Raw genomic sequence first — 27,500 nt, 5'->3', positions numbered from 1 at the left:
CGCCCTGCCAGAGCCTCTCACCCCCCACCCGCAGCCCCTCGCCGGCCCCCCCCGCCGGAGCCCCTCACGCCCCACCCGCAGCCCCCGTGCAGACGTGTCTCCTCCGGCTGCGGCTCCATGTCATGAAAGGCCGGGAGGACGCTGAGAATCTCCCTGCGGCTCCAGCCCCGCTCCCCCCTTCTCTCTTCGCTCCCAGCTAAACCCACTGGAATGGGGGGGGGTCTCCCCCGAGCCCCGTCCTGCCCCCATCCCTTCCATCCACCCCTCGGGGCTGCCTCCCACCTCACCAATCCCCAGCGGCCGGGAATGTTGCAGCCATAAGTATCCGGGCAACCTGCCAAGACTGGGTACCACGGGCATCCGTGTTGCCATGGCAACGCAGAAGGGCGCCTAGGATGGGGAACCTGGGGACTGGGCCTGCCGGTGCCCCCCACTCCCGACCCGCAGCCCCCCGCCCTGCCGGTGCCTCTCACTCCCGACCCGCAGCCCCCCGCCCTGCCGGTGCCCCCCACTCCCGACCCGCAGCCCCCCGCCCTGCCGGTGCCCCCCACTCCCGACCCGCAGCCCCCCGCCCTGCCGGTGCCCCTCACTCCCGACCCGCAGCCCCCCCGCCCTGCCGGTGCCCCCCACTCCCGACCCGCAGCCCCCCGCCCTGCCGGTGCCCCTCACTCCCGACCCGCAGCCCCCCCGCCCTGCCGGTGCCCCCCACTCCCGACCCGCAGCCCCCCGCCCTGCCGGTGCCCCTCACTCCCGACCCGCAGCCCCCTGCCAGCCCTGCCGGTGCCCCCCACTCCCGACCCGCAGCCCCCCTGCCCTGCCGGTGCCCCTCACTCCCGACCCGCAGCCCCCCCCAGCCCTGCCGGTGCCCCCCACTCCCGACCCGCAGCCCCCCGCCCCGCCAGTGCCCCTCACTCCCGACCCGCAGCCCCCCGCCAGCCCGGCCCTGCCGGTGCCCCTCACTCCCGACCCGCAGCCCCCCGCCAGCCCGGCCCTGCCGGTGCCCCTCACTCCCGACCCGCAGCCCCCCGCCAGCCCCGCCCAGCCCTGCCGGTGCCCCCCACTCCCGACCCGCAGCCCCCCGCCCTGCCGGTGCCCCTCACTCCTGACCCGCAGCCCCCCCCAGCCCTGCCGGTGCCCCTCACTCCCGACCCGCAGCCCCCCGCCCTGCCGGTGCCCCTCACTCCTGACCCGCAGCCCCCCGCCAGCCCCGCCGAGCCCTGCCCCCGAGCCCTGAGGCTCAGCTCTCTGCCCAACCGGCCCATGCTGGGCCCCGGTTCGCTCCGGGCTGTGAACTGGGTGGGGGGAGCCCCTGGGAGGATAGTCTGGGGGGAGCCCCTGGGGGGGTGGAGTGGGCTGATTCGGGGCAGAGCCACTGGGGGGCCCGAGTGCATCGGGGGAAGGGGGTTGGGGGTCACTGGGGAGGGCGCATGCATGGTGCAGGTGAGGGCAGCCCAGGGAAGTTGGGGGACAGTAGGGAGCTGGGGGGGCCCTGACCTCTCTCTTCCCCCGCCCCCAGGGGCTGAAGCCGATGGATTTTAATGGCCTGGCCGATCCCTACGTCAAACTTCACCTGCTGCCAGGGGCCTGCAAGGTAAATACCCCCCCCCCGCACTGTGCCCCTCGCACCCCAGGGCCTGAACCCCCCTCCTACCTCCCTGGGCTCCTCGGCCCCCCAACCTGGCCATACTGGTCTCTGCCGCTCTGCAGTGGGCTCCCTGGGGTCTCCGGTTTGTCCTGAGTCGCCCGGGTCCATACGGGTCCGTACGGGCCCTCACCGTCCACACGGGGCCAGCCGGGCCCGGCCACTTCGCCCTGGAGTCGCCGGCTGCGCCTGGCCCTTTCCGGTCTGTGCGGGGCCCCCCTGCTTCCTCCCAGCCCGCGCCGGCCGGACCGGTCCGTGCGGGCCCCCCCCGCCGCTTGACCCCTCCCGCCCCAGGGGTGGGCCCCCCCCCGCCCCCTGACCCCTCCCGCCCCCGGGTGCGGGCCCCCCTCCCGCCGCTTGACCCCTCCCGCCCCGGGCGCGGGCCCCCCCCGCCGCTTGACCCCTCCCGCCCCCGGGTGCAGGCCCCCCCCCCGCCGCTTGACCCCTCCCGCCCCGGGTGCAGGCCCCCCCCCGCCGCTTGACCCCTCCCACCCCGGGCGCGGGCCCCTCCCGCCCCGGGGGTGGGCCCCTCCCGCCCCAGGGGTGGGCCCCTCCCGCCGCTTGACCCCTCCTGCCCCCGGGGGTGGGCCCCTCCCGCCGCTTGACCCCTCCCGCCCCGGGGGTGGGCCCCTCCCGCCCCAGGGGTGGGCCCCTCCCGCCGCTTGACCCCTCCTGCCCCGGGGCGCGGGCCCCTCCCGCCGTTTGACCCCTCCCGCCCCCAGGCGCGGGCCCCTCCCGCCGCTTGACCCCTCCCGCCCCAGGGGTGGGCCCCTCCCGCCGCTTGACCCCTCCCGCCCCCAGGCCAACAAGCTGAAGACGCGAACGCAGCGGAATACGCTCAACCCGGTGTGGGACGAGGGGCTGACCTACACGGGCATCACCGGGGAGGACATGGCCCGGAAAACCCTGCGGTGAGCCCCCGCCCCACGGCGAGCCCCTGCCCCACGGTGCCCCCACTGCAACCCGCGGCCCCCGCCCCACGGCGCCCTCACTGTGACCCGCAGCCCCCGCCCCACGGCGAGCCCCCGCCCCACGGCGCCCCCATTGCCGGCCCGCAGCCCCCGCCCCACGGCGCCCTCACTGCGACCCGCAGCCCCCGCCCCACGGCGCCCTCACTGCCGGCCCGCAGCCCCCGCCCCATGGCGAGCCCCCACCCCATGGCACCCCCACTGCCGGCACGCGGCCCCCGCCCCACGGTGAGCCCCCGCCCCATGGCGCCCCCACTGCGACCCGCAGCCCCCGCCCCACGGCGCCCTCACTGCCGGCCCGCAGCCCCCACCCCACGGCGAGCCCCCACCCCATGACGCCCCCACTGCCGGCACGCGGCCCCCGCCCCACGGTGAGCCCCCGCCCCATGGCGCCCCCACTGCGACCCGCAGCCCCCGCCCCACGGCGCCCTCACTGCCGGCCCGCAGCCCCCGCCCCACGGCGAGCCCCCGCCCCACGGCGCCCTCACTGCGACCCGCAGCCCCCCTGATTCTCCGTCTCCCCCCAGGGTCTCGGTGTGTGACGAGGACAAGCTGACCCATAACGAGTTCATCGGGGAGACCCGGGTGCCCCTGCGGCGCCTCAAGCCGGCCCAGAAGAAGCATTTCAACATCTGCCTGGAACCCCAGATCCCGGTGAGACCCCGGGCCCCTCCCCCCGGCCAGATGTGCCCCGCTGGACATTCCCGATGTGTGAGCGGCCACCCCACTTCCAGCTGTTCCCTCTAGGCAGCCGGCCTCCTCCCCAGCTGTTCCCCCTTCCGGCCGCGCCTCTGGGGCCATTGTCTGGGCTATGGCCCCGGTCCCAGATGTTCCCCAGGGCACCAGCCAGACGGGCTTTAGCAGCTGCCCCTTTTCCAGCTGTTCCCCTGGGACGTAAAATAACCACCGTCGTCCACTATTTCCGGCTGTGACCCAGCACTGACAGCCCCCCCTTCCCTGGGACACGCCAGATGTGACCCAGGACACTTTCCAGGTGTTTTACAGCACCCCTCCCCCCACACCTACAGCCTTGCCAGATGTTCCACAGGCTAGAGCCTACCCCCCTGTCCAGAGCTTCCCCGGAACGGCTCCCAGATGTGTCCGCTCCCTGATTCCAGATGTTCCCCCCGACGCTGGGTCCCTGATGCCTGATGTGACCCGCATACTTTCCACATGTCCCAGAGCATCTGCTCGCCCCCACATTGCCCGCGCCCCCCGGAATATCAGTGAGTAGCAGCCCCGGCTCCAGATGTTCCCGCGGGTCACCTCCCAGATGTGCTTTGGCCTCGAGTCCTTTTCCAGATGTTCCCCAGAGATGGCCCAGCTGTGCTGGAGCGGTCACTGCCTTTCCAGATGTGCTGGGGGGGGGGTGTCGTGCAGGGAGCTGTTTTTGTGACTGTCCTTCTCCCGCTGCCCCCCCACCCAGCTGGCCTCCCCGTCCGCCATGTCGGCCGCACTGCGAGGAATCTCCTGTTACCTCAGAGAGGTAGGACCCCTCCCCCCATGCCAGTTATCCCTCCCTGGACGCCTGGGTCCCATTCCCATCCCAGTCTCTGGGAGCCCTGTAGGGGCCCCTGGGGAGCCGTCCCGGACGCCTGGGTCCCATCCCTCAGTCTAGTTTCTGGGAGCGCCATGGGGTCCCTGGGGAACCATCCCGGACGCCTGGGTCCCATCCCTCAGTCTAGTTTCTGGGAGCGCCATGGGGTCCCTGGGGAACCATCCCGGACGCCTGGGTCCCATTCCCTGTTCGTGTCTCTGGGAGCGCCGCAGGGGCCCTGGGGAGCCATGCCGGACGCCTGGGTCCCATTCCCTGTTCGTGTTTCTGGGAGCGCCGCAGGGGCCCTGGGGAGCCATGCCGGACGCCTGGGTCCCATTCCCTGTTCGTGTTTCTGGGAGCGCCACAGGGCCCCTGGGGAGCTGTCCCGGACGTCTGGGTCCCATCCCTCAGTCTAGTCTCTGGGAGCGCCATGGGGCCCCTGGGGAGCTATGCTGGACGCCTGGGTCCCATTCCCGTCCCAGTCCCTGGGAGCGCCATGGGGTTCCTGGGGAGCCGTCCCAGACGCCTGGATCCCATTCCCTGTTCGGGTCTCTGGGAGCACCGCAAGGATCCCGGGGAGCCATGCCGGACGCCTGGATCCCATTCCCGTCCCAGTCTCTGGGAGCGCCGCGGGGCCCCTGGGGAGCTGTCCCGGATGCCTGGGTCCCCTCCCCCCAGCGGCAGCGTGCGGGTGCTGACGAGCTGCCCCCCACCCCCCAGTTGGAGCAGGCAGAGCAGTGGGAGCTGGAGGAGCGGGGCCGGATCCTGCTGGCGCTGACGTACAGCTCCGAGCGCCGCGGGCTGCTGGTGGGAATTCTGCGCTGCGCCCACCTGGCCGCCATGGACGTCAACGGCTACTCCGACCCCTACGTCAAAACGTGAGCTGGGGGTGCTCGGCTGGGGGGGAGGGGTGCAGCAGGGCAAACATGGGCAGTTGGGAGTTTGAGGGGTGGGGAAAGGGGGTGCAGTGGCTGGGGGGCGGGGGAGCCAGAACTCCTGGGTTCTCTCCCGACTCTGGAAGGGGGGTGGGTGCAGTGGCGGGGGGAGAGCCAGGACTCCTGGGTTCATTGTGCGTCTCTCTGGGCAGGTACCTCAAACCAGACATGGAGAAGAAATCGAAGCATAAAACGAGCGTGAAGAAGAAAACGCTGAACCCCGAATATAACGAGGTGGGTGGGGCACCATGTGGGGGGGCAGGGGGTAAGCCCCAGAGCACCCCTACAGTTTGCTGTAAGGCCCCACCGCTGTTGGGGGAGGGAGCAAGGGATTGTGGGGAGAGGGTGGCAAGGCTGGGGGGGGGAAACCCGGCCTGACCGACTGACCCCCCCCCAGGAATTCTTCTACGAAATCGACCAATCGGAGCTGGCGCAGAAATCCCTGGAGATCACGGTCTGGGACTACGACATCGGGAAATCCAACGACTTCATCGGTGAGGGGGGGCGCCGGGGGCAGGCTCAGCAGGGGGCGCTGTGGGGCAGGGGGCCGCAGCCTGGCAAGAGGCGCCGTGGGGCTTGCCTAGCAGGGGACAGGGTGGCTGGGTAAGAGACGCTGTGGGGCAGAGAGCAAGCTCGGCCGGGGGGGGGGGGGGGGGGGAGGGCAAGGTGGCTGGGCCGCCGTGGGGCTGGGCCTGGGGCACCCCTAACGCCCTCTCCCCGCAGGCGGCACGACGCTGGGGGCGGGCTCCAAGGGCGAGCGGCTGCGGCACTGGCTGGGCTGCCTGCAGGCCCCCGACCGGCGCTGGGAGCGCTGGCACCCGCTGACCAACGAGCTCCCAGAATCCTCGGCCTTCGCGCCCTGATTGGCCGCCGGCCCCGCCCGCCTCTTACAGGAGCGGGGGCCCTTTGCACGAGGACTCTTGCATGTTTACACGGGGGCGGGAAGAAACCCGCCCCCTCCGTGCTGTGTCTGTCTGGGGGGGCTGTTTGGTTAGGTCCGGGGTTGGGGGCGGGGCGACTGACTCCACCCCTCTATGCCTCATATGCAAATTGTCACTTGCTGCAAAATAATTATGCACAACGGTATTCAAATTGGTGGGAAACTAGCCCCTCCTTCCCCTCCCACACCCCCTCCTTTCAAGAACCAACTTTAGCACCTTCCCCTTTAAAAGGAATTTTTTTGTCTGCAGTCAAAAATCCTACTCCTGCTCTTAAAGGGGCATCCTTTTTCTGCACCGTTTTTTACAAGACGGTTTCTAAAAAGGGTCATTTGCACCAGGAGGGTCCCCCGAAACCACCAGCCTCATTCTGTGGCTTTTCTTCTAAGGGCTTCTGGGATTTCAGGGGGGCCAGGGAGGTTTGGGGGGGATCAGGGGTCACTGAAGTCGCCCCAACACTGTTTTTATACCAAAATCCTGTTTATTTGGTTAATTTGCATGTCTGGAGCCTGTTAATGCAACTGGAATGGATGTGAAATAAACTTGGGGGGCCTCTTGGGGGTCCCACCACAGTGCTGAGATGTGTGTATCTGGGGGGCTGCCCCCCAAACGACCCTATTCCGGGATATCTATGACAAGCTCGTCATCCCCATCCAGGGGGTCTTCGCCACTCCCCTCCCCCGCGTCACTGAACATTTGCTGGGGCACGGTGCTGAGAATGGTGGGGGGCGGGAGCTTGGAGGAGAGGGAGGCCAGGGGGCCCCCCCGGGGCGAGGAGAAGGGGAGACCCCCCACCACTGAGCAGTCGGGATGGGTGGCCGGTGTCAGGGACATCTGTAAGGGAGAGAGGGGAGGGGAAGTGAGGGGGCTGCTGCCCACAGCCCAGCACCCCCAGCGCCTTACACCCCCTAATACCTCCCTCCATGTTCCCCACAAACCCCCCGCCTGTCCCAAACTCCCTCCCCTAACCCCCATCCTCTCCCTCCTTAACCCCACACTTGAACCACCCCCCAAAGTAACCCACATGTTCCAGGCTTGCCCCCTTCATGCCCCCCATCCCTGCATTGCACGTCCTTCCCCTCCCCCTGTTACCCCACCCCCCTACTCCCAATCTCCCCGCTTCCTCCAGTGCCACCCCACCTCTCACCCCCTAACCCCCCCCAGACACATGACCGCTCCCCTCCCCTCCGGCCAGGCGGTACCTTTAACTTGCGGGTGCCTTTGGCCCGTCGCTCGGGGCGGGCACGTTCGGGGCGGGGGGCACAGGGCTCTGGCGCCAGGTATTCAGAGGGAAACGGGCTGTAGGGGGGGGAGGCCAGCTGGGGTGGGGGGGAGGGCAAAGTACAGGAGAGATGGAGAAAAGGTGACAGTGACAGAATGGGGGGGACACTGTGAGATGGACACAACTCCCCCCCCACAATGCACCCAACACCCCCACACATGCCCCATCACCCACACAACAACACGCAACACCCCCTCTCACACACACCCAACCCCCAGCAGGGGGGGCACACCCCCTAATGCCCCCCCTCCAATGCAGACGCACACTACCTTAATGCATGCTTCCCAGCACCCCCCATGGGACAGCCGACACCCACAGCTGGCTTTACCTCAGAGACCCACCGCTCAACAGCTGCACTTGCAAGGTTGGGAACCCCCACGGAGCGACTGGGGGGAAGGGAGGGGGTGGCACCTCCCCACTCAGCCGACACCCTTGGGGGCTCTGCCTTTGAAGCCAAGGCAGCCATGTTGGATACTGGCAGTATGCTATCTTTGCCCATATCAAAAATGGCAGCTCCACCACACAGTCAAGGCAGCCATGTTGGATACTGGCACAGACATCGCCTCTATTGAAGGTGGGGCTTGCCCTGAAGCTACAGCGGACATATTGGCTACTGGCAGAGATCACATCACCCCCCACAGCCCCAATCTGGTGACCATATTGGACTCTGGCCCCATACTCCCCACAGTGGAGGGGTCACTCACCGAACTTAGGTACGGGGAGGGCGCCCCCGAGCCCTGCAGGGGGAAGCCCGAGGTCGCCTGGAGAGAGAGGCCAGAGGACGATGGGGACGAGGCTCCGCCAAGCTGGGGGCTCCGCTTCCTGGAGGGGGAAAAGAGAGACAGACAAGAAATTGCCACAGCAGCCATGTCACATCCTGGCACAAGCCCATCCACTGCCCATATTAAAGATGGCAGCTCTACCCAGCAAACCAGGCCAGCCATGTTGGATTCTGGCACAGACCCCACCCCAAGGGAAGGCGGGGCCTCATACTCACCTCTTCAGTGGCTGTGGCTCCGCCCCCTTTGGCCCCTCCCCATCACTGTTCTCTGAGGAGGCTGTGGCCTCCGAGTCTGGAAGGGCAATGGGGGGAGGTTAATAAGGGAAGACACCCCTCCAGCCCCCCAAACCACCCTGTGTCCCCTCTCCCCAGCACCCACAGCCTGCTCTGAACCACGCTCCGGCCTGTCCCCATTGACAGACACCCCCCAGCCCCCAACTGTCCCCCCATTAACAAACATCCCCTGCCCTCCTCAGCCACTGCCCCTCCCCTGATGTGCAGCCCCCCAAATCCTCTTATGACCTGTGCCCTCCCCCTCAACGCTCACAGACACCCCCAAATCCCATGACAACCTGCCCCCCCGTGGCCCTCCCATGAAATCCGCCTCTGAGCTGTGACCCCCAACACACGCCAGCCCCTCCCCTCCGCCGATGGACTGAGCCCCAGCCAGGGACTTCTCCCCGCCTCAGGCCCCCTCATAGCGCACCCATCCCCCACATGCCGGCGCCCCAGGACCCCAAAGACGCCCCAACTGCACCCGGCTCCAGACCCCTGCACCCGAGACGTCTCCCCAGGCGCCCCGAACCCTGCTAAGCACCAGGAGAGGGTCCGGGACACCCCCAGCCCAGCTCCGGGGGGGCCACAGGACAGGAGCAGGGGGGCACTAAGGGGGCCGAGCTCAGGAGGGTCCCCCCCGCCCCGCACCTGACGATTCCTCGTCCACGTGCTCGTGCTGCAGCAGCCGGTCCAGCAGGAAGCTGGGCAGGGAAAAAACCAGAGTCAGAAACCCCCAGATCCCCAGCCCCCGCCCCACTGCCAGCCCCACCCCATCCCCCTCCCGCTCTGCCAGTGCCCCTCACTCCCACCCCCAGGCCCGCCCCTGCCCCACTGCCAGCCCCCCATCCCCCTCCTGCTCTGCCGGTGCCCGTCACTCCCCCCAGCCCCTGCCCCACTGCCAGCCCCCCAGCCCCCGCCCGCTCTGCTGGTGCCCCTCACTCCCCCCAGCCCCGCCCCTGCCCCACCGCCATCCTCATCCCCCCGCAGCCCCCCAGCCCCCGCCCGCTCTGCCGGTGCCCCTCACTCCCACTCCCAGACCCGCCCCTGCCCCACTGCCAGCCCCCCATCCCCCTCCGCCGGTGCCCGTCACTCCCCCCAGCCCCCACCCCACTGCCAGCCCCACCCCATCTCACCCCCAGGCCCGCCCCTGCCCCACTGCCAGCCCCCCAGCCCCCGCCCGCTCTGCCGGTGCCCGTCACTCCCCTCAGCCCCTGCCCCACTGCCAGCCCCCCAGCCCCCGCCCGCTCTGCTGGTGCCCCTCACTCCCCCCAGCCCCGCCCCTGCCCCACCGCCATCCTCATCCCCCCGCAGCCCCCCAGCCCCCGCCCGCTGTGCCGGTGCCCCTCACTCCCACACCCGCCCCTGCCCCACTGCCAGCCCCCCATCCCCCTCCCGCTCTGCCGGTGCCCGTCACTCCCCCCAGCCCAGCCCCGCCCCTGCCCCACCGCCAGCCCCCGCCCGCTCTGCCACTGCCCCTCACTCCCCCCACCCCGGGCTCCCCCCGTTACCTTTTATCCCGCGACACCTTCAGCAGCTTCCTCTGGGCCTTGCGAAGCTCCTCCTGGAAACACTCCTGCTCCTGGGGGGTGGGGGCGTTAGCGCCGGGTCTGGCCCCGCCCCTCGCCCCGCCCCCTCTGACCCCCCCACTCCCGCCCCTCACCCCGCCCGCCTCCGGCCCCCCCACTCCCGCCCCTCACCCCGCCCCCTCCGACCCCCCACTTCCGCCCCTCGCCCCTCCCCCCCATGACCTCCCACTCCCGCCCCTCGCCCCTCCCCCCTCCGACCGCCCCTCGCCCCGCCCCCTCCGACCCCCCCACTCCCGCCCCTCGCCCCTCCCCCCCGACTCCCGCCCCTTCCCCCGCCCCCTCTGACCCCCCCACTCCCGCCCCTCACCCCGCCCGCCTCCGGCCCCCCCACTCCCGCCCCTCGCCCCTCCCCCCCATGACCCCCCACTCCCGCCCCTCCCCCCTCCGACCGCCCCTCGCCCCGCCCCCTCCGACCCCCCCACTCCCGCCCCTCGCCCCTCCCCCCCATGACCCTCACTCCCGCCCCTCGCCCCTCCCCCTCCGGCCCCCCCACTCCCGCCCCTCGCCCCGCCCCCTCCGGCCCCCCCACTCCCGCCCCTCCCCCCTCCGGCCCCCCCACTCCCGCCCCTCGCCCCGCCCCCTCCGACCCCCCCACTCCCGCCCCTCCGGCCTCCCCACTCCTGCCCCTCCCCCTCCAATCCCCCCACTCTCGCCCCTCCCCCCTCCGGCCCCCCCACTCCCGCCCCGCCGGCCCCGCCCCTCACGTAGATCAGCAGCTTCAGGCGCCGCTTCAGGGCCCGGTAGCGCCGCTTGTAGCCGCCGGGCTCCGCCTCGGCCCCGTTCATCGCCGGCGGCTCCCGGCATCCCCCGCGCGGGGGCGGGGTCTCGCTGCCCACGGGCCGTTCCCAGGGAGCGCCACACCTCCCGTCAGCCCCCGCGCCCGCCCCCCATTTGCCCGTTCCCAGGCAGCGCCACACCTCCCGTCAGCCCCCGCGCCCGCTCCCCACTGGCCCGTGAGCAGGCAGCGCCACACCTCCCGTCAGCCCCCGCGCCCGCCCCCCATTGGCCCGTTCCCAGGCAGCGCCACACCTCCCGTCAGCCCCCGCGCCCGCCCCCCATTGGCCCGTGACCAGGCAGCGCCACACCTCCCGTCAGCCCCCGCGCCCGCTCCCCACTGGCCCGTGAGCAGGCAGCGCCACACCTCCCGTCAGCCCCCGCGCCCGCTCCCCACTGGGCTGTTCCCAGGCAACGCCACACCTCCCGTCAGCCCCCGCGCCCGCTCCCCACTGGCCCGTGAGCAGGCAGTGCCACACCTCCCGTCAGCCCCCGCCCCCGCTCCCCATTGGCCCGTGACCAGGCAGCGCCACACCTCCCGTCAGCCCCCGCGCCCGCCCCCCATTGGCCCGTTCCCAGGCAGCGCCACACCTCCCGTCAGCCCCCGCCCCCGCTCCCCATTGGCCCGTGACCAGGCAGCGCCACACCTCCCGTCAGCCCCCGCGCCCGCCTCCCATTGGCCCGTTCCCAGGCAGCGCCACACCTCCCGTCAGCCCCCGCCCCCGCTCCCCATTGGCCCGTGACCAGGCAGCGCCACACCTCCCGTCAGCCCCCGCGCCCGCCCCCACTGGCCCGTTCCCAGGCAGCGCCACACCTCCCATCAGCCCCCGCGCCCGCTTCCCACTGGCCAGTTCCCAGGCAGCGCCACACCTCCCGTCAGCCCCCGCGCCCGCTCCCCATTGGCCCATGAGCAGGCAGCGCCACTCCTCCCATCAGCCCCGCGCTACGGTGGCCGGACGTGCTCAGGGGGCGGGAAAGACGCGGCGAGGCGATGGCTGCGGAGCGGGAGATGCGGGACTTCACTCGCGGGCTCTTCCAGGGCAGCCCGGACCTCAGGTGCCCCAGGCCCGGACTCCTGGGTTCTCGAGGGGTCCGGTGGGGGGGAGCAAAGGATTGTGGGAGCCCGGACACCTGGGTTCTCTGGGGGTCTGGTGGGGGGGGGAGCAAAGGATTGTGGGAGCCCGGACACCTGGGTTCTCTAGGGGTCCGGTGGGGGGGGAGCAAAGGATTGTGGGACCCCGGACATCTGGGTTCTCTAGGGGTCCGGTGGGGGGGGAGCAAAGGATTGTGGGACCCCGGACATCTGGGTTCTCTAGGGGTCCGGTGGGGGGGGAGCAAAGGATTGTGGGACCCCGGACATCTGGGTTCTCTAGGGGTCCGGTGTGGGGAACAAAGGATTGTGGGAGCCCGGACACCTGGGTTCTCTGGGGGTCTGGTGGGGGGGAGCAAAGGATTGTGGGACCCCGGACACCTGGGTTCTCGAGGGGTCCGGTGGGGGGGAGCAAAGGATTGTGGGAGCCCGGACACCTGGGTTCTCTAGGGGTCCGGTGGGGGGGAGCAAAGGATTGTGGGAGCCCGGACTGCTGGGTCTCTGGGTGGGAAGGGGTTCAGTGGGTTAGAGCAGGGGACCAGGACCCCGGACTCCTGGGTTCTCTAACCCCCGTCTCCCCTGTGCCTGCAGCGTGCTGACGCTGGCCATGGTGCGGAGGACGTACCTGGCCCACGTGGGCCGCGAGAGCCTGGTGCGGGAGGAGAAGGACCTGCTCAAGCAGCTGGTGGAGGAGGAACTGCTGAGAATGCAGGTGAGGGGGGGTTCGGCGAGGGGGGCTCGGCGGCGGCGGGTTCCTGTATAACCTCATTGGCCTTTCCTAGCAGCTGGAAGATTCCAGTTCCGACGGGGGGTCCCCGAACCCCGAGAACGCCCGGGACGTCCCTGAAGCCGGGGCTGAGAAGCGACCCCGCAGCGGCTCCGACTCGTCGGGGGGAGGCCCCAAGGACATGGCGAGAAAGAAACAGCGACTGGATCAGGGTTCTGGTGAGCAGGTGCCCCCCCTCCCGCCCCAGAGGGGCCTCGTCCCAGCGCCGGGCGGGGGGTCCCTGTGTGCCCAGCCCCCACCCCAGAGGGGCCTCGTCCCAGCACCGGGCGGGGGGTCCCCGTGTGCCCAGCTCCATGTGTCCCAGCGCTCAATTAACCCCTTGTCTCCCGTCTGGTTTCCAGAGGCCAGTTCTGATGGGGAGGATTCTGGGATTGATTCGAGGAAGCCGAAACTGGCTGCTGCCCAGGGGGATGCTGGGAAATCCGGGCACACAGGATCGTGGGAGGACGAGGGGGACTCTGGAGCAGAGGAGACACCCGAGCGGGGTGGCACTGGCAGAGAGAGCGACTCCGAGCGGGCAGCCGGGAGCAAGGGAATGAAGCAGCCCCCGAGGAGAACAGAGGGCGCCAAGGCGCAGGACCGGCCGGGGAAGAAACGAGCGAGAGAGGCAGAGCGGAGGGGTGACTGTGGGGAGCAGGAGGGGAAAGCGAACGGGGGGATCACAGCTCAGAGGGAGGAGGAATCAGGGAGCGAATCAGCCGTGGAGGAGGAGGAGTGTAAGTGGCAGAAGCAGACAGGGAAGACGGGAGCGAGGAAGGCCAAGCAGAGGAGCGATAGCGAGGAGGAGGGGGACAGCAAGAAGAAGGGGCGGATGAAGGCTTGGGGGAAGGAAGTGGGGAGCGACTCTGAGGTGGAAGAGAAGGAGTGTCAGAGTAGAAAAGGGGCAGGGAAGAAGGGAACAAGGAAGGCAGGGAGATGGAGTGATAGTGAGGAGGAAGAGAACAAGGAGAAGATAACAAAGTCTCAGAGAGAGGAGGAGTCAGGGAGCGAGGAGGAGGGTAGGAGCCAGAAGCCGGCAGGGAAAAGGGGAGCAAAGAAGGCCGAGTGGAGGAGCGATAGCGAGGCTGAGGAAGTGGGGAGCAGGAAGAGGGGCAGGGTGAAGGCTCAGAAGGGGGAGGAATCGGGGAGCGAGGAAGAGGAGGATAGGAGCCGGAAGTCAGCAGGGAAGAAGGGAACGAAGAAGGCCGAGCGGAGGAGCGATAGCGAGGCTGAGGAAGTGGGGAGCAGGAAGAGGGGCAGGGTGAAGGCTCAGAAGGGGGAGGAATCGGGGAGCGAGTCAGAGGTGGGTAGGAGCCGGAAGTCAGCAGGGAAGAAGGGAACGAAGAAGGCCGAGCGGAGGAGCGATAGCGAGGCTGAGGAAGTGGGGAGCAGGAAGAGGGGCAGGGTGAAGGCTCAGAAGGGGGAGGAATCGGGGAGCGAGGAAGAGGAGGGTAGGAGCCGGAAGTCGGCAGGGAAGAAGGGAACGAAGAAGGCCGAGCGGAGGAGCGATAGCGAGGCTGAGGAAGTGGGGAGCAGGAAGAGGGGCAGGGTGAAGGCTCAGAAGGGGGAGGAATCGGGGAGCGAGGAAGAGGAGGGTAGGAGCCGGAAGTCGGCAGGGACGAAGGGAGCGAAGAAGGTGGAGCTGGAGAGGAAGAAGAGGAGGACGAAGGCCCAGAGTGAGGAGGAATCGGGGAGCGAGGAGGAGGGTAAGAGCAGGAAGGAGACGGGGAGGAAGGGAAGGGGGAAGGCCGAGCGGGGCAGCGAGAGCGAGGAAGAGGAGCGTAAGCCGAGGCTGAAGGCTGAGGAGGAGGGGAAGGCGAGGCAGAGGGGCAGCTCCGAGACAGACGAAGACTCTTCCTCCTCCTCCTCCTCCTCCTCCGCGCAGGATGAGAACAACAGCCCCAACCCAGGCTCCCGGCGCAAGAAGGGAAAGGTGAGGTGGGGGATGGGACCCAGGCATCCGGGGCGGCTCCCCTAGGGGGTCTGCAGTGCCCCCAGAGCCCGTGGGACCCAAGCGTGGAGGGCGGTTTCCTGCAGCGCCCCCAGAGCCTGGGGTGGGGGTGGGACCCAGGCGTCCGGGGCGGCTCCCCAGCGGCACCTCCAAAGCAGGATTACCAACTGCCACTGCACTGAACCAATTTTTATCTCCTGGCAAAATTGTTTTAACTGTCCTGAGAGAGGAAACAGGAACCGACACTTGAGGAAATCGCATTTTTCTCCTACTGCAAATTATTTAAAGTCAATTAAAGGAACGAGGACCTTGAACTGAAATTATTTTTTCCAGTGGGAAATGGGTTTAAAATTCCCCAAAGCACCAAGAAATAGCGAAATGAAATTCTGGTTCCATGAATTATTTTTACCATGAAAAATGTGTCTGCCAACAGGGGGGAGGACTGAGGCTGGAGATCGCCCTAAAAACACTGGCTGTCTCCAGAAAAACAATAACACAAAAGTGAAAAGTTGGAACGTTAAATTTTATTGCATGAATTTTCTTTTGTGTGGACAGAGGGTTTTAAAGCTGGAGAAAGGGAACAGGAAATTGAGAACTGAAATTTCTCTACGTTTTTTTCCCCAGTGGAAAATTTGTTTTAAAATCCTGGGGAAAGGAGCTGGGGTAGCGCTCAATGCGTTTCCTCTTCTCCTGGCAAATTAGTTTTAAAAGCCGGGGGAAATGAAAAAAACCTGATAGATGAAACTTTACTGTGTGAAGTTTTGTCCCCATTTGCGCCCCCCCCCCCTCCCCGGTGGAAATTTTTTGTAGACAGAGAAAAGGAAAAGAGAAACTGAGCACTGAAATTTTGCTGTTTGTTTTAAAATGCCGGGGGGAGGAATTCTGAACAGAAATTGCACTAAAAAGTTTTATAACATTTTTTCCCAGCAGAAATTATTTTTTCAAGTTAGAAAACTGGACGCTGGGAAATGAAGTTTTGCTACATTCTTTCCCTTTCCAATGGGGAAAACTGGTTTAAAATTCGGGTCACAGAAATTGCTCAGGGAAATCATGCCACGTGATCTTTGTTTCTCCTAAAAATTACTTGAAAAGGGGGGAAGGAAGTGAACTGAATTGTGACTCCAGGTTTCTCCGGGTGGAAATTTGCTTTCCAAGCTGGCGGAAAAGGCGACAAGAAATGAGGACCGAACATGGCACTGGGTAGATTTCTTTTCGGGGGGGAGGGGGATGGTTGTAAAGGGGGAGAAGAAATGGCGAAGTGCAGGTTTACTGCAGGAATTGCTGTTTTATCCCATGGAAACTTTTGCCTTTTTAAAAAGAGAAAAAGGAGTCGGGCGGAGGAAAGCCACCGAGAGGCGAAACTTTCCGACGGTAATTTCCTCTTTCCAGTGGAAGAGGTCGGAGAGTGGCGGGAAGTGAGAACAAACCACCCAACCCGCCGGTTTTAAAGGAACCTTTTGGCCCTGTTTGATTTCCCCGGGCCGCCGGAGAGGTGGGAAGAGGCCCCGCCCCCTTGGGGGCTGCCCCTAACGTGTCCCCGCCCCCCAGGCGCCGGGCCCGGCGGAGGAGCACCCGGCCGTGCGCCGGCTGAAGCGCTGCATCCTGGCCTGCGGCGTGCGGCGGAACTACGGGAAGCTGCTGGCCGGGTGTCGCTCCGTCAAGCAGCGGGTCGGGGTCCTGCGCCGGGAGCTGGAGGCCATTGGGCTGCAGGGTGAGTGGCGGGGGCTGGGGGTGGGGAGGTTGGAGGAGGGGATTGGGGGCGGGGATGGAGGAGGGGATTGGGGGCAGGCAGGGTGGGGAGGATGGAGGAGGGGATTGGGGGTGGGGGCAGGCAGGGTGGGGATGGAGATGGGGATGGAGGGGGCAGGCAGGGTGGGGAGGTTGGAGGAGGGGATTGGGGATGGAGGGGGCAGGCAGGGTGGGGAGGTTGGAGGAGGGGATTGGGGATGGAGGGGGCGGGCAGGGTGGGGAGGTTGGAGGAGGGGATTGGGGATGGAGGGGGCGGGCAGGGTGGGGAGGTTGGAGGAGGGGATTGGGGATGGAGGGGGCGGGCAGGGTGGGGAGGTTGGAGGAGGGGATTGGGGGTGGGGATGGAGGAGGGGATTGGGCGTGGGGGCAGGCAGGGTGAGGATGGAGGGGGCGGGCAGGGTGGGGAGGTTGGAGGAGGGGATTGGGGGTGGGGATGGAGGAGGGGATGGGGCGTGGGGGCAGGCAGGGTGGGGATGGAGGGGGCGGGCAGGGTGGGGAGGTTGGAGGAGGGGATTGGGGGTGGAGGGGGCGGGCAGGGTGGGGAGGTTGGAGGGGGGATTGGGGGTGGGGATGGAGGGGGGGATTGGGGGCAGGCAGGGTGGGGATGGGGGGCGGGCAGAGTGGGGAGGTTGGAGGAGGGGATTGGGGGTGGGGGCAGGCAGGGTGGGGTTGGAGGGGGCGGGCAGGGTGGGGAGGTTGGAGGGGGGATTGGGGGTGGGATGGAGGGGGCAGGCAGGGTGGGGAGGTTGGAGGAGGGGATTGGGGGTGGGGATGGAGGGGGCAGGCAGGGTGGGGAGGTTGGAGGGGGGGATTGGGGGTGGGGATGGAGGAGGGGATGGGGGCAGGCAGGGTGGGGAGGTTGGAGGGGGGGATTGGGGGTGGGGATGGAGGAGGGGATGGGGGCAGGCAGGGTGGGGATGGGGGGCGGGCAGGGTGGGGAGGTTGGAGGAGGGGATTGGGGATGGGGGGCGGGCAGGGTGGGGAGGTTGGAGGGGGGATTGGGGGTGGGGGCAGGCAGGGTGGGGATGGAGGAGGCAGACAGGGTGGGGGGGTTGGAGATGGGGCAAGGAGGGGGGGTTGGGGGTACAGGGAAGGGGGACTGAGGTGAGGCAGAAGAACTGGGGCCCCTGGACTGAGTTGGGGGGAGGGAGCTGGGAGGGGCCGGGCTGGGTGGCTCCCCGGGAGAGGCCCCCCCCCCGTTGTAACCCCCGCTCCCCCCAGGGAACCCCTCTCTGGAGCGGTGCCGGGCCCTGCGGCTGCACCGGGAGGAGGCAGCCGAGTTGGCAGCGCTGGACGTGGGGAACATCATCGTCTCTGACGGTGAGGGGGGCGGCCGGGAGGGGGATGTGGGGGCGGGGGGGGAGGCTGGCGGGGGGCGGCCGGGAGGGGGATGTGGGGGCGGAGGGGGAGGCTGGCGGGGGGCAGCCGGGAGGGGGATGTGGGGGCGGAGGGGGAGGCTGGCGGGGGCGAGGGGCAGCCGGGAGGGGGATGTGGGGCCGGAGGGGGCAGCCGGGAGGGGGATGTGGGGGCAGAGGCTGGCGGGCAGGAGAGGAGACATGGGGGCAGAGGGGGGAGAAGATATGGGGCAGCCGGGCAGCAATCCAGGGGTGCAGTTGGGAGTGGAAGAGGGGCTGGGGGGGACTCGATCCAGGGGTGGGGTTGGGGGGTGGATCCCACAGGCGGGAGATGGGGCTGGGGCTAAGGGGGATGGATCCAGAGGAGGGGGCGGGGGGAATGTGGGGCTGGGGATTGGGGGGGACGGGACCCCATCTGGAGCTGACCCCCCTCTACCCTCCCCACAGGCCGCCCCCGGCGCCGCAACATCTGGAGTCTGTACAGCACCCCCCCGGCCGTCCCCCCAGCTGCCCCCCCAGACGCCGAAGGGGGCCCCCCATCCCGGTGCCCCACTGACTGGTCCAGCCTCCGCGGCGTGATCAGCAGCGACGGGGAGAGTGACTGAGGCGGGGGGCGGCACCTGGGTATAACACCCTCCCCCCACCCGCTGTGGGGCTGGGAGTTGGGGCTCGCCCCTGCCATTCCCTGCTTGGAAGGGCCTGTTGTTTGGGGGTGGGGGCAGATTGGGGAGGGCTCCCCATTGGATGGGGTAGGATCGGGGGAGCAAATCCGTCTCCCATTCCCCACTTGGTAGGGGGCAGGTGTGGGGCTCTGGGGCCAGAAATTGGGGGGTAACCCCTGGTGTCTGTCACTTTCTGGGCTGAGCCCACCCAGCACCCCAAAACTGGAGGTTGGGGGACCCCTGAGCCACGAGGGGGGCTCCCTGCAGAGCTGGGAGGCAGCCGTCTGCCCCCAGGGGAACCAGAGGCGACCCCAAAATATTCCCACAAGGGCCCCTCAATGAAGGATGCTGGTGCAGGGGGCTGGATGTGTCCTGGCTTGGGGGGCGCCCCCTAGATCTACAGCCTGGGGGCAATTCCCCCTCCCCATTGTCCCCAAACCCCCCCAGTTGTCAATGTCTTTGTTTTATGGGAGTTTTTTATATTATAAAATAAAGTGAATTTTGTTATTTAAGGGGTGAGCGAGTGAGCAAGTGCCCCCCTAGGCCCCCCCACTGCAGCCAGAGCCCCCCTAGACCCCCCACTGCGGCGAGTACCCCCCCAAACCTCCCCCAGCCCCCCCACTGCAGCCAGAGCCCCCCCAAACCTTCCACTGTGGCCAGTGCCCCCCCAATCCTCCCCCAGCCCCCCCACTGCAGCCAGAGCCCCCCTAGACCCCCCACTGCGGCGAGTACCCCCCCAAACCTCCCCCAGCCCCCCCACTGCAGCCAGAGCCCCCTAGACCCCCCCACTGCAGCTAGAGCCCCCCCAAACCTTCCACTGTGGCAAGTGCCCCCCAAACCTCCCCAGCCCCCCACTGCGGCCAGTTGCCCCCACCCCGCCCTGCCCCAGCTGCCTGCCTCCAGCGGGTTTAAGTCAAAGGTTCATTTTTATTAACGAGCGCTCTCCGCCCGTGACTCGGTACAAACCCTGGGTAAGGAACAGACCTTTGGCGCTATGTACAGAGCTATACAGGGGCTGAGAGCAGATCCCCCCCCCCACTTATGCCCCCCGGGGGGGCAGCAATTTCGATCTCGTCTCTCTGGGGGGCAGAGAAGGTGTTTGCGGGGGATGTGACTTGGAAGGCGGTGAGCTGGGTGTTTGTGGTAGGCCCCCGGGGGGGTCACACAATGTGGGGGGGGGTTATGCTCAATGACTCTTCCCCCCCCCCCCTTTAAACACACCCTCAGACTCCGCACATCCCCCCCCCCGCACACACACAAAGTCTCTGAGGTTAGAAAATGCCCCTTTGTGGGACATCTGCCCCCAAATCCCTCCTCTGGGGCAAATAGAGTCAGCGGTGCCGCTCTGGGGTTCAGTCTGCGGGGCAGTCCGGCCGAGCGCTCCCCTCCCGGGGGCAGGCAGAGCGGGGACGGCCGCCGAGACCTGCCCCGCGCTGGGGCAGCACCGTGAAACGCCGGCCGGCCGGGGTCGAAGTCGGCGCCGCCCCCCTATCTGCAGCTCCAGAGGGGCACCAGGCCGCGGGTCTCGCCCTCGTAGACGTCGGGCACCAGGCCGAGGGGCGAGGGCACCATGCGCACGGTGTTCTTGCCGAAGAGCCGGCGCTCGTAGGCGATGAGCTGGCGCCAGAAGCCGGCGTTGGGCCGCACCACGGGGCGCCGGCTCCGCACCCACTGGTGGGCGTCCAGCAGGCTGAGGCGGTGGTACTTCATCAGGTAGGCGATGCAGAGCGAGGCCGAGCGGCTCACGCCCGCCACGCAGTGCACCAGGGTGCGCCCGTTGCGCTTGCCCGTCTGGTGGATGCGGTCGGCCACCGGGTCGAAGTAGAGGGCCAGCGGGGCGTGGGGCAGGTCGGGCACCGGCACCTTGACGTAGTCGATCTCGGGCCAGTTGGCGTTGGGGATCTCCATGGTGGCGTTGACCACGCAGGTCACCGCCCGGGCCCGCACCAGCTGCCGGTTGGCGGCCGCGTTGCCGCTGCAGAGGTAGAGGCAGGGCGAGATCTGGGCGATGCCCCCCAGCGTCGGGACCGCCCCGGCCCCGGGGGCCGGCTTCGCCGCGGGCGGGGGGCTGCGGCGGGAGAACCCGGGCGTCCGGAAATTCATGGTGGAGGCCTCGGCGTACATGGGGGACAGCTGGGGGGAGAGAAAGGGGGGGCGTTCAGGGGGGGGCTCTGTGCCCCCCACAGCCAGGGCCTGCCCTGGGGCAGAGACCCCCTGGAGGGCACAGGCCCCAGCTCACCCCACCCCCCCCACGGGGCAGGTACCGGGCCCCACCGCTCTCCATCCCTTCACATTCCCCCTCCCCTGAGGCTGGGGGGAGGCAGAGTCCGAACGTTCCCGAGTCGGCCCCCCCCAGATTTCTCCAATGCAGGGGGGGGGATACACGAGAGGGGACGATCCTGCGCCACCCACCGCCGGACGCCTGGGTCCTCCCCCACGTCCCGAGGCGAGAGCCCTCCCCAGCCCCTCGCCCTGGCTCCGCCCCAGACGCCCCCGCTGTGGGGGTGCAGGGAAGAAGTAGGGCGGGATCTTGGGGGCAGGGGGGCAGAGTCCTGTCCCCCCCCCGGGATCCTACCTAGCTCCGCATGGCCCAGCCCCTCCCCGCGTGGGGCTAGCGGGGCAGCCGGGAGGCCGCCTCCATCCCGCCGCGGAACCCAGGCATCCGAGTCTGGGAGCCGCGGGGGCGGGAGGGGGCTGCAGGGCTGATGCGCAGAAAACGGAGGGGGGAGGGATGGGCCCAGCCCCTTAAAGGGCCAGAGCGCGACTGCCAGCCCCGCCCCCCCCAGCCCTGCCGCTGCCCCCCACTCCCGACCCCCTGCCAGCCCCGCCCCCCCAGCCCTGCCGCTGCCCCCCTCTCCCGACCCACAGCCCCCTGCTAGCCCAGCCCCGCCCCCCAGCCCTGCCGGTGCCCCTCACTCCCGACCCACAGCCCCCTGCTAGCCCAGCCCCGCCCCCCAGCCCTGCCGGTGCCCCTCGCTCCCGACCCGCAGCCCCCTGCCAGCCCAGCCCTGCCCCCCCCAGCTCTGCCGGTGCCCCCCACTCCCGACCCGCAGCCCCCTGCTAGCCCAGCCCTGCCCCCCCCAGCTCTGCCGGTGCCCCTCACTCCCGACCCGCAGCCCCCTGCTAGCCCAGCCCTGCCCCCCCCCGCCCTGCCGGTGCCCCTCACTCCCGACCCACAGCCCCCTGCCAGCCCAGCCCCGCCCCCCAGCCCTGCCGGTGCCCCTCACTCCCGACCCACAGCCCCCTGCTAGCCCAGCCCCGCCCCCCAGCCCTGCCGGTGCCCCCCACTCCCGCCCCCCCCAGCCCCGCCCCGCAGCCCTGCCGCTGCCCCTCACTCCCGACCCACAGCCCCCTGCTAGCCCAGCCCCGCCCCCCAGCCCTGCCGGTGCCCCCCACTCTCGCCCCCCCCCAGCCCTGCCCCCCAGCCCTGCCGCTGCCCCTCACTCCCGACCCGCAGCCCCCAGCAGGGGAGGGGGAGGCAGGGAGCTTTTGCATCAAGATCCCAGGCTGACATCACCTCTGTCCCCCCACTTTCGCCAGGGAACCCAGCACCCCCTTTGTCCCTGCACCCCAACAATTCCCTGCCCCCAGAATCCACCTGATCCCAATTCCCCCTGCACCCCCATCCCTCACCCCCATGCGTCCCCCTTTCCGCCCCCACAATCTCCCCACATGCCCTCCTCCGTCACACCCCCAAATCTCCCACCCCCCAAAATCCTGTGCCCCTCCTCCCACCAGGGCCCTGTCACCCCAAACATTACCCCACTAGCCTGCCCCCCAATTCACCCCATCCCCTCTACTGATCCTGCCCCCGCCCCACTTCAGACCCAGCCTCCCCTCTGGGAGAATTGGGGTGCCTCTGCCCCCCCCCCACATTACTTCAGGCTGTGGGGCTCCCCCTTACCTGGCGCTTGCCTGCTTCCACTAAACTGCTCTCTGTGGGGGGCAACGCCCCGGCCCCACAGCAGGGGGAGGATCCCCGGCAGTCAGGGGGAGGAAAAGGGGGTGCAGCAAACGGGGGGCCCCTTTCGCTCCTCTCCCCGCCCGGCTCTGTGCTTCACCCCGTCGGGCCGCTCGCCCAGCGCTGGTGCCTTCCCTCCGGCCCAGGGCCCTATATACGCTGGGGCCCCCCCGGCCCCGGCTGCGTTGGAGGTAACAATGGGTTGCCGTGGTAACGGGATGCGGGGGCGCGGGGGGGACCGTGCGTCAGCTGCTGACACAGAAAGGAGACGGGGGGGGGCAGCTTCCGGGTTCCCCGATGCCTCCAGCCGGCCCTGGCCCCTCCAGGGGGCGCCGGCCCCATCTGGCCACAGGGTGGCGCTGGCTGGCTCGGGGGCAGGGGGCCTGTGCTGGAGGGGGGGCCACCGGCCCAGGTGGTAGCAGGTTGAAGTCTCTCTCCACCCCCTCATCAGCCCCCATCCTGCCCCCCACAGGGAGTCACGAAGCTGCCGGTCCCCCCACACCCAGCACGGCCGCAGGGGGGCACGTGAGTCACCAGGCTCCCAGGGAGAGACTAGGGCCGGATGGGAGTGAGGGGCACCAGCGTGGCTCGGGGGGGGGGCAGAGGGCTGCAGTTCGGAGTGAGGGGCACCGGCCCACCAGGGAGGGGGCAGGGCTGGGCTAGCAGGGGGCTGCGGGTCGGGAGTGAGGGGCACCGGCAGAGTGAGGGGGGCAGGGCTGGGCTGGCAGGGGGCTGCGGGTCGGAGTGAGGGGCACCGGCAGAGTGAGGGGGGCAGGGCTGGGCTGGCAGGGGGCTGCGGGTCGGAGTGAGGGGCACCGGCAGAGTGAGGGGAGCAGGGCTGCGGGTCGGAGTGAGGGGCACCGGCAGAGTGAGGGGGGCAGGGCTGGGCTAGCAGGGCTGCGGGTCGGAGTGAGGGGCACCGGCAGAGTGAGGGGGGCAGGGCTGGGCTAGCAGGGGCTGCGGGTCAGGAGTGAGGGGCACCGGCAGAGTGAGGGGGGCAGGGCTGGGCTAGCAGGGCTGCGGGTCGGAGTGAGGGGCACCGGCAGAGTGAGGGGGGCAGGGCTGGGCTAGCAGGGGCTGCGGGTCAGGAGTGAGGGGCACCGGCAGAGTGAGGGGGGCAGGGCTGGGCTAGCAGGGCTGCGGGTCGGAGTGAGGGGCACCGGCAGAGTGAGGGGGGCAGGGCTGGGCTGGCAGGGGGCTGCGGGTCGGAGTGAGGGGCACCGGCAGAGTGAGGGGGGCAGGGCTGCGGGTCGGAGTGAGGGGCACCGGCAGAGTGAGGGGGGCAGGGCTGGGCTAGCAGGGCTGCGGGTCGGAGTGAGGGGCACCGGCAGAGTGAGGGGGGCAGGGCTGGGCTGGCAGGGGGCTGCGGGTCGGGAGTGAGGGGCACCGGCAGAGTGAGGGGGGCAGGGCTGGGCTGGCAGGGGGCTGCGGGTCAGGAGTGAGGGGCACCGGCAGAGCTGGGGGGGGGCAGGGCTGGGCTGGCAGGGGGCTGCGGGTCGGAGTGAGGGGCACCGGCAGAGTGAGGGGGGCAGGGCTGGGCTAGCAGGGGCTGCGGGTCGGGAGTGAGGGGCACCGGCAGAGTGAGGGGGGCAGGGCTGGGCTAGCAGGGCTGCGGGTCGGAGTGAGGGGCACCGGCCCACCAGGGAGGGGGGCAGGGCTGGGCTAGCAGGGCTGCGGGTCGGAGTGAGGGGCACCGGCCCACCAGGGAGGGGGGCAGGGCTGGGCTAGCAGGGGGCTGCGGGTCGGAGTGAGGGGCACCGGCAGAGCTGGGTGGACCCAGGTGTCCGGAGGGAGAAGAACGGCTCTGGATAAAGGCAGTGGGTGAGGGCAGGGTCTGCCGGGTTTTGTCTCTGTTCCCCACATGGGGGTCCTGGTTTGGGGGTCCAGAGGGCAGCGCCTCCTCCTCCCTGCGGCCCCCAATCTGCCGCATGGCTCGCCCCGGGGGGCAGGACGGCCTCTCTGTGGAGTGGGAGCCTGGGGAACTCACCACCACAAGCCATGCTGTAGCAAAGGGCCCAGCGCGCCTCAACTCCGGATTGGAGCCTAGAAGGATCACGACCCCCCCTTCCGTCCCGCTCCCCACTAACTGCTCCGACCCTGCCCCCCCGCATTGCCTCTGGTTGTTTCGAGGGCCCCTCCCCGCTTGCCCAGCTGCTGGGATGAGGGGGGTGGTTGGGGCAGGTCTGGGCTCTGAGCCGCTGCCCCACCCACCCCACATCACAGACACACACACACACACCCACGGTCAGGAGCACCTTGGGGCAGGAGGTCTCAGGCTAGGGGGGAGGCATTTCCTGGGGAGGCCCCGCCCCGCACTGCCAGCATCCTGCCCTGGTTGGACAATGAGACACAAAGCCCTGCCTCTGAAAAGGGGCCACTTCCTGTTAGGACACGACCCAGCAGGGAATGACAAAACAATTCACACCTTCTCCTGGGAGGAACAGCCTGCTGGCAAAGGAGGTCCCACGTCCTGCCCCTGTGGCAGTACAGGAAGTCCCGCCTCCTCCTGCGTGGAACAGCCTGTGGGCAACGAAGTCCCACCGCCTGCCTCGACAGCAATACAGGAAGTCCCACCTCCAGCCCTGATGACAATACAGCAAGTCCTTACCTCTCACAGCAGAATACCCAGGGTCCACACACCCTTGAATTGTGGGCGTAACAGGAAGTCCCGCCTCCTGGAGGAACAGGATCCTGCCGACTGAGTGCCCAGGATGGCCATATCTGCAAAACACTCCTGAGCCATGGGGCCCCTGCCCCAGCCCTCGGGAAGGCCCGATTCACAGACACACTCACACCCGTGTCAGAGGTCCCAGCCGGGCCCTCAGGGAGACCACTCTGGGGTAGGAATTTCCCCTGCTGCCCCACCTGCAGGATCTCCCAAGGTGGTGTTTATGTAGGGCCTACAAATGAGTCCCAAGCCTCAGACGTGTAGAGAGGCCCCCCCTCTTTAAGGACAGAGTGTCTCGCACTAGGGGGCCCAGCTTGAGGCCTCAGCTCAGCATGAACCGGGCAGAAGAAAGGAGACGCCAGAGGGCAAGAAACACATTTATTGCAGCAGAAACACTGGACAGACCTTCCCTCGCCCCCAGTGCCCCTCCCCCACCCCCCCGTCCTCCCCCAGGCTGTAGGTTCTGCCCCCTCCGAGCAACACAGGGGGACATTTCCTGCTTCCCCAGCCCCTGGTGGAGGCGGAGCCATAGGTGTGATGGAGGCAGCTGTGCTGAGATCCTGAAAGCCGTGGGGCCCATTCCCCTGCCCTGGGGCCAGAGAGGAGCCGGCGCCCTTTGAAGGGAAAGGCCCCGTGCCCCATTGGCTGACCCCACTAGTCCGTCACTGTTTTCCCTCCCGCATCTCAGTCCCCCGAGCTGGTATCCGGGCTGGAGTGTCCTTGGTGCGGCTGGATCCCAGCGCCAGCCCAGAGGATGCTGGGAAGGGGGCAGGGTCCCACCGCCTGCCAGCCCCACCCCGGGGGTCAGTACTTGCGCTGGCGCAGGAAGAGCCCCGAGGGGCGCTGTGGGGATGGCGCCTCCTCCCTGTCCAGCTGGAAGAGGTCGCGGCCCGTACGCAGGATCTGCTCCTCCAGCTTCTTGTGCCGCTTCATGTCCGACAACACCTTGTCCAGCCGGGCCTCGCGCTTCTGGCTGCGCGAGCCGCCTGGGGGGGGAGGGCGCATCAGGACCCCAGGGTCTATCCCAGCTCGGGGAGGGGGGTCTAGTGGGTTAGAGCGGGGGGGCTAGGAGCCAGGACTCCTGGGTTCTAGCCACGGTTCTGGGAGGGGAGTGGGGCTGGGAGCCTCCCAGCTCTGTTCGTACCTGGTGTTCTCCTGCGATCAATCAGGGAGCTCTTGGGCGTCAGAGGCTCATCGTCAAAGTCAAACTCAGTCGGGACCTGGGGCCTGGAGCACAGAGAGCGGAGGCGGTTAAAAACCCAATAGAGGGGAAGGGGCATCCCCAGACGCTCAGCCCCCTGCCCTGCCTTGCCCAGTTAGTGCCCCTCAATGCCAACCCGCAGCCCCCAGCTAGCCCAGCCCTGCCAGTGCCCCTCACCCCCGACCCGCAGCCCCCTGCTAGCCCAGCCCTCCACTCACTTCTCCTCCTCCTCCTCTTCGCTCTCGGGCTGCCCATCAGACCTCTCCTCCTCCTCGCTGTCGGGCTCGGGGGTGGGGGCCCTGCGGGGCAGGATCTCGGCCTGGAGTGGCAGGGCGCCCTCGGCAGCGATCTGCTCATAGAGGCGTCTGATCTCCTCGGGCGGCGGCATCCAGGCCTCTGGGGCCTCCAGCTCCTCGTCGCTGCAGGGGACACACCACCCAGCCTCCTCCTCCTGCCCCCGCTCCTCCACCTCCTCCGGCGCCGGCCCATCCTCTCCCGCTGAAGCCGGCACTGGCTCCAGGGCATCCTCCACCGCCAGGGACTGCATCCCAGAGGTCACCTCGCCCTCCTCCACTGCTGTGGCCTCCATGGCGGGACGGGACCAGGCTGCAAGGGGAGAACCAATGGTTAGAGCATGGCTGGAGACCCTACAATAACAACCCAGCAGTCAGTGCTGGTGCTTTGCACGGGCACTGTGGCCACAAAGGGTTCAGTGGAGACCCTACAATAACAGCCCTGAGCTTCGATGCCAGTCACACCAACACTGTGGCCATCTTGGGGCTCACGCCAACGCGGCGGCCATCTTGGGGCTCGCCACCTGCCAGTCATGCCAACGCGGCGGCCATCTTGGTGCTCACGCCAACGCGGCGGCCATCTTGGGGCTCACGCCAACACGGCGGCCATCTTGGGGCTCGCCACCTGCCAGTCATGCCAATGTGGCGGCCATCTTGGGGCTCACGCCAATGCGGCGGCCATCTTGGGGCTCGCCACCTGCCAGTCACGCCAACGCGGCAGCCATCTTGGGGCTCACGCCATCCTTGTCATGCCATGGCAGCCATCTTGGCCGTGGCCCCCGATGTTCACGCCGAGGTGGCAGCCATCTTGGGGCCGCCCCAACTGACCCTGCTGGGGGCTCCGGTCCCCGGCCAGGCCCACACTGGGGCTCCCAAGGGAAGCTGGGGGGAGGGGGGTCACATCCCAGCCATTGGCTGACAGGCAACCCAGGCCCCCGCCGCCATTTTGTGAAGCCTCTTGCTCAGGGCCCACCACTGCGCGTGCGCCACCCGCGCCTTACCACGCGCATGAGGGACGGGGCCCGCACTGCGCCCCTCTCAGAGCGTCTTCGCCTCACTGCGCATGCGCCTCGTTCCAGTCGGCG

General features: G+C 68.7%; 5 protein-coding genes across 15 annotated transcripts in view; 2 read left to right on the top strand and 3 right to left on the bottom strand.

Moving 5' to 3' along the window:
• The window catches only part of DOC2A (double C2 domain alpha), an 11,855-nt gene extending 5,496 nt beyond the window's left edge, over nt 1–6,359 (top strand). The window contains exons 4-11 of the mRNA XM_037898778.2: nt 1,517–1,591; nt 2,444–2,553; nt 3,138–3,264; nt 4,037–4,096; nt 4,868–5,025; nt 5,235–5,316; nt 5,480–5,576; nt 5,806–6,359. Coding sequence (XP_037754706.1) covers nt 1,517–1,591; nt 2,444–2,553; nt 3,138–3,264; nt 4,037–4,096; nt 4,868–5,025; nt 5,235–5,316; nt 5,480–5,576; nt 5,806–5,945 — 849 coding nt within the window. The 3' untranslated portion in view covers nt 5,946–6,359. The remainder of the gene's footprint in view (nt 1–1,516; nt 1,592–2,443; nt 2,554–3,137; nt 3,265–4,036; nt 4,097–4,867; nt 5,026–5,234; nt 5,317–5,479; nt 5,577–5,805) is intronic.
• A 122-nt stretch (nt 6,360–6,481) lies between these two features.
• INO80E (INO80 complex subunit E) lies at nt 6,482–10,830 on the bottom strand. Its single transcript, XM_037898779.2, has 7 exons — nt 10,650–10,830; nt 9,868–9,938; nt 9,008–9,060; nt 8,300–8,375; nt 8,007–8,124; nt 7,223–7,339; nt 6,482–6,854 (listed from the first exon to the last, which is right to left on the bottom strand). The coding sequence occupies exons 1-7, from the start codon at nt 10,728–10,730 to the stop codon at nt 6,636–6,638; spliced, it is 735 nt and encodes a 244-aa protein (XP_037754707.1). The 5' UTR covers nt 10,731–10,830; the 3' UTR covers nt 6,482–6,635.
• A 785-nt stretch (nt 10,831–11,615) lies between these two features.
• HIRIP3 (HIRA interacting protein 3) lies at nt 11,616–18,804 on the top strand. 6 transcript variants are annotated; one of them, XM_043548611.1, is made up of 7 exons: nt 11,620–11,775; nt 12,401–12,521; nt 12,592–12,754; nt 12,938–14,507; nt 16,086–16,237; nt 17,497–17,595; nt 18,078–18,804. In XM_043548611.1, exons 1-7 carry the CDS (start codon nt 11,711–11,713, stop codon nt 18,233–18,235), a joined length of 2,328 nt encoding a protein of 775 aa, XP_043404546.1. In that variant the 5' UTR covers nt 11,620–11,710; the 3' UTR covers nt 18,236–18,804. The 6 variants fall into 6 exon arrangements, with proteins under 6 accessions (XP_037754712.1, XP_043404547.1, XP_037754713.1 ...); XM_037898780.2 differs by having other exon boundaries at nt 11,622–11,775; nt 12,938–14,508; nt 16,075–16,237; XM_037898782.2 differs by having other exon boundaries at nt 11,623–11,775; nt 12,595–12,754; nt 12,938–14,508; nt 16,075–16,237.
• A 395-nt stretch (nt 18,805–19,199) lies between these two features.
• LOC119566285 (dual specificity protein phosphatase 14) lies at nt 19,200–25,145 on the bottom strand. Of its 4 annotated transcripts, none has more exons than XM_037898786.2 (2): nt 24,679–25,145; nt 19,200–20,425 (listed from the first exon to the last, which is right to left on the bottom strand). In XM_037898786.2, exon 2 carries the CDS (start codon nt 20,414–20,416, stop codon nt 19,781–19,783), a length of 636 nt encoding a protein of 211 aa, XP_037754714.1. In that variant the 5' UTR covers nt 20,417–20,425; nt 24,679–25,145; the 3' UTR covers nt 19,200–19,780. The 4 variants fall into 4 exon arrangements, with proteins under 4 accessions (XP_037754714.1, XP_037754717.1, XP_037754716.1 ...); XM_037898789.2 differs by having other exon boundaries at nt 24,862–25,145; XM_037898788.2 differs by lacking the exon at nt 24,679–25,145 and adding an exon at nt 22,197–22,863.
• Nucleotides 25,146–25,285: 140 nt separating this feature from the next.
• Nucleotides 25,286–27,500, bottom strand: PAGR1 (PAXIP1 associated glutamate rich protein 1). Of its 3 annotated transcripts, none has more exons than XM_043548614.1 (4): nt 27,417–27,500; nt 26,341–26,728; nt 26,066–26,148; nt 25,286–25,907 (listed from the first exon to the last, which is right to left on the bottom strand). In XM_043548614.1, exons 2-4 carry the CDS (start codon nt 26,709–26,711, stop codon nt 25,726–25,728), a joined length of 636 nt encoding a protein of 211 aa, XP_043404549.1. In that variant the 5' UTR covers nt 26,712–26,728; nt 27,417–27,500; the 3' UTR covers nt 25,286–25,725. The 3 variants fall into 3 exon arrangements, with proteins under 3 accessions (XP_043404549.1, XP_037754572.2, XP_043404550.1); XM_037898644.2 differs by having other exon boundaries at nt 27,244–27,425; XM_043548615.1 differs by lacking the exon at nt 27,417–27,500 and adding an exon at nt 27,234–27,396.

This window comes from Chelonia mydas, chromosome 6, assembly GCF_015237465.2.
Source record: "Chelonia mydas isolate rCheMyd1 chromosome 6, rCheMyd1.pri.v2, whole genome shotgun sequence".
Classification (NCBI taxonomy): Eukaryota; Metazoa; Chordata; order Testudines; family Cheloniidae; genus Chelonia; species Chelonia mydas.
Note: the sequence above shows the minus strand (reverse complement) of the source record. Positions and strands in the feature narration are given on the sequence as shown.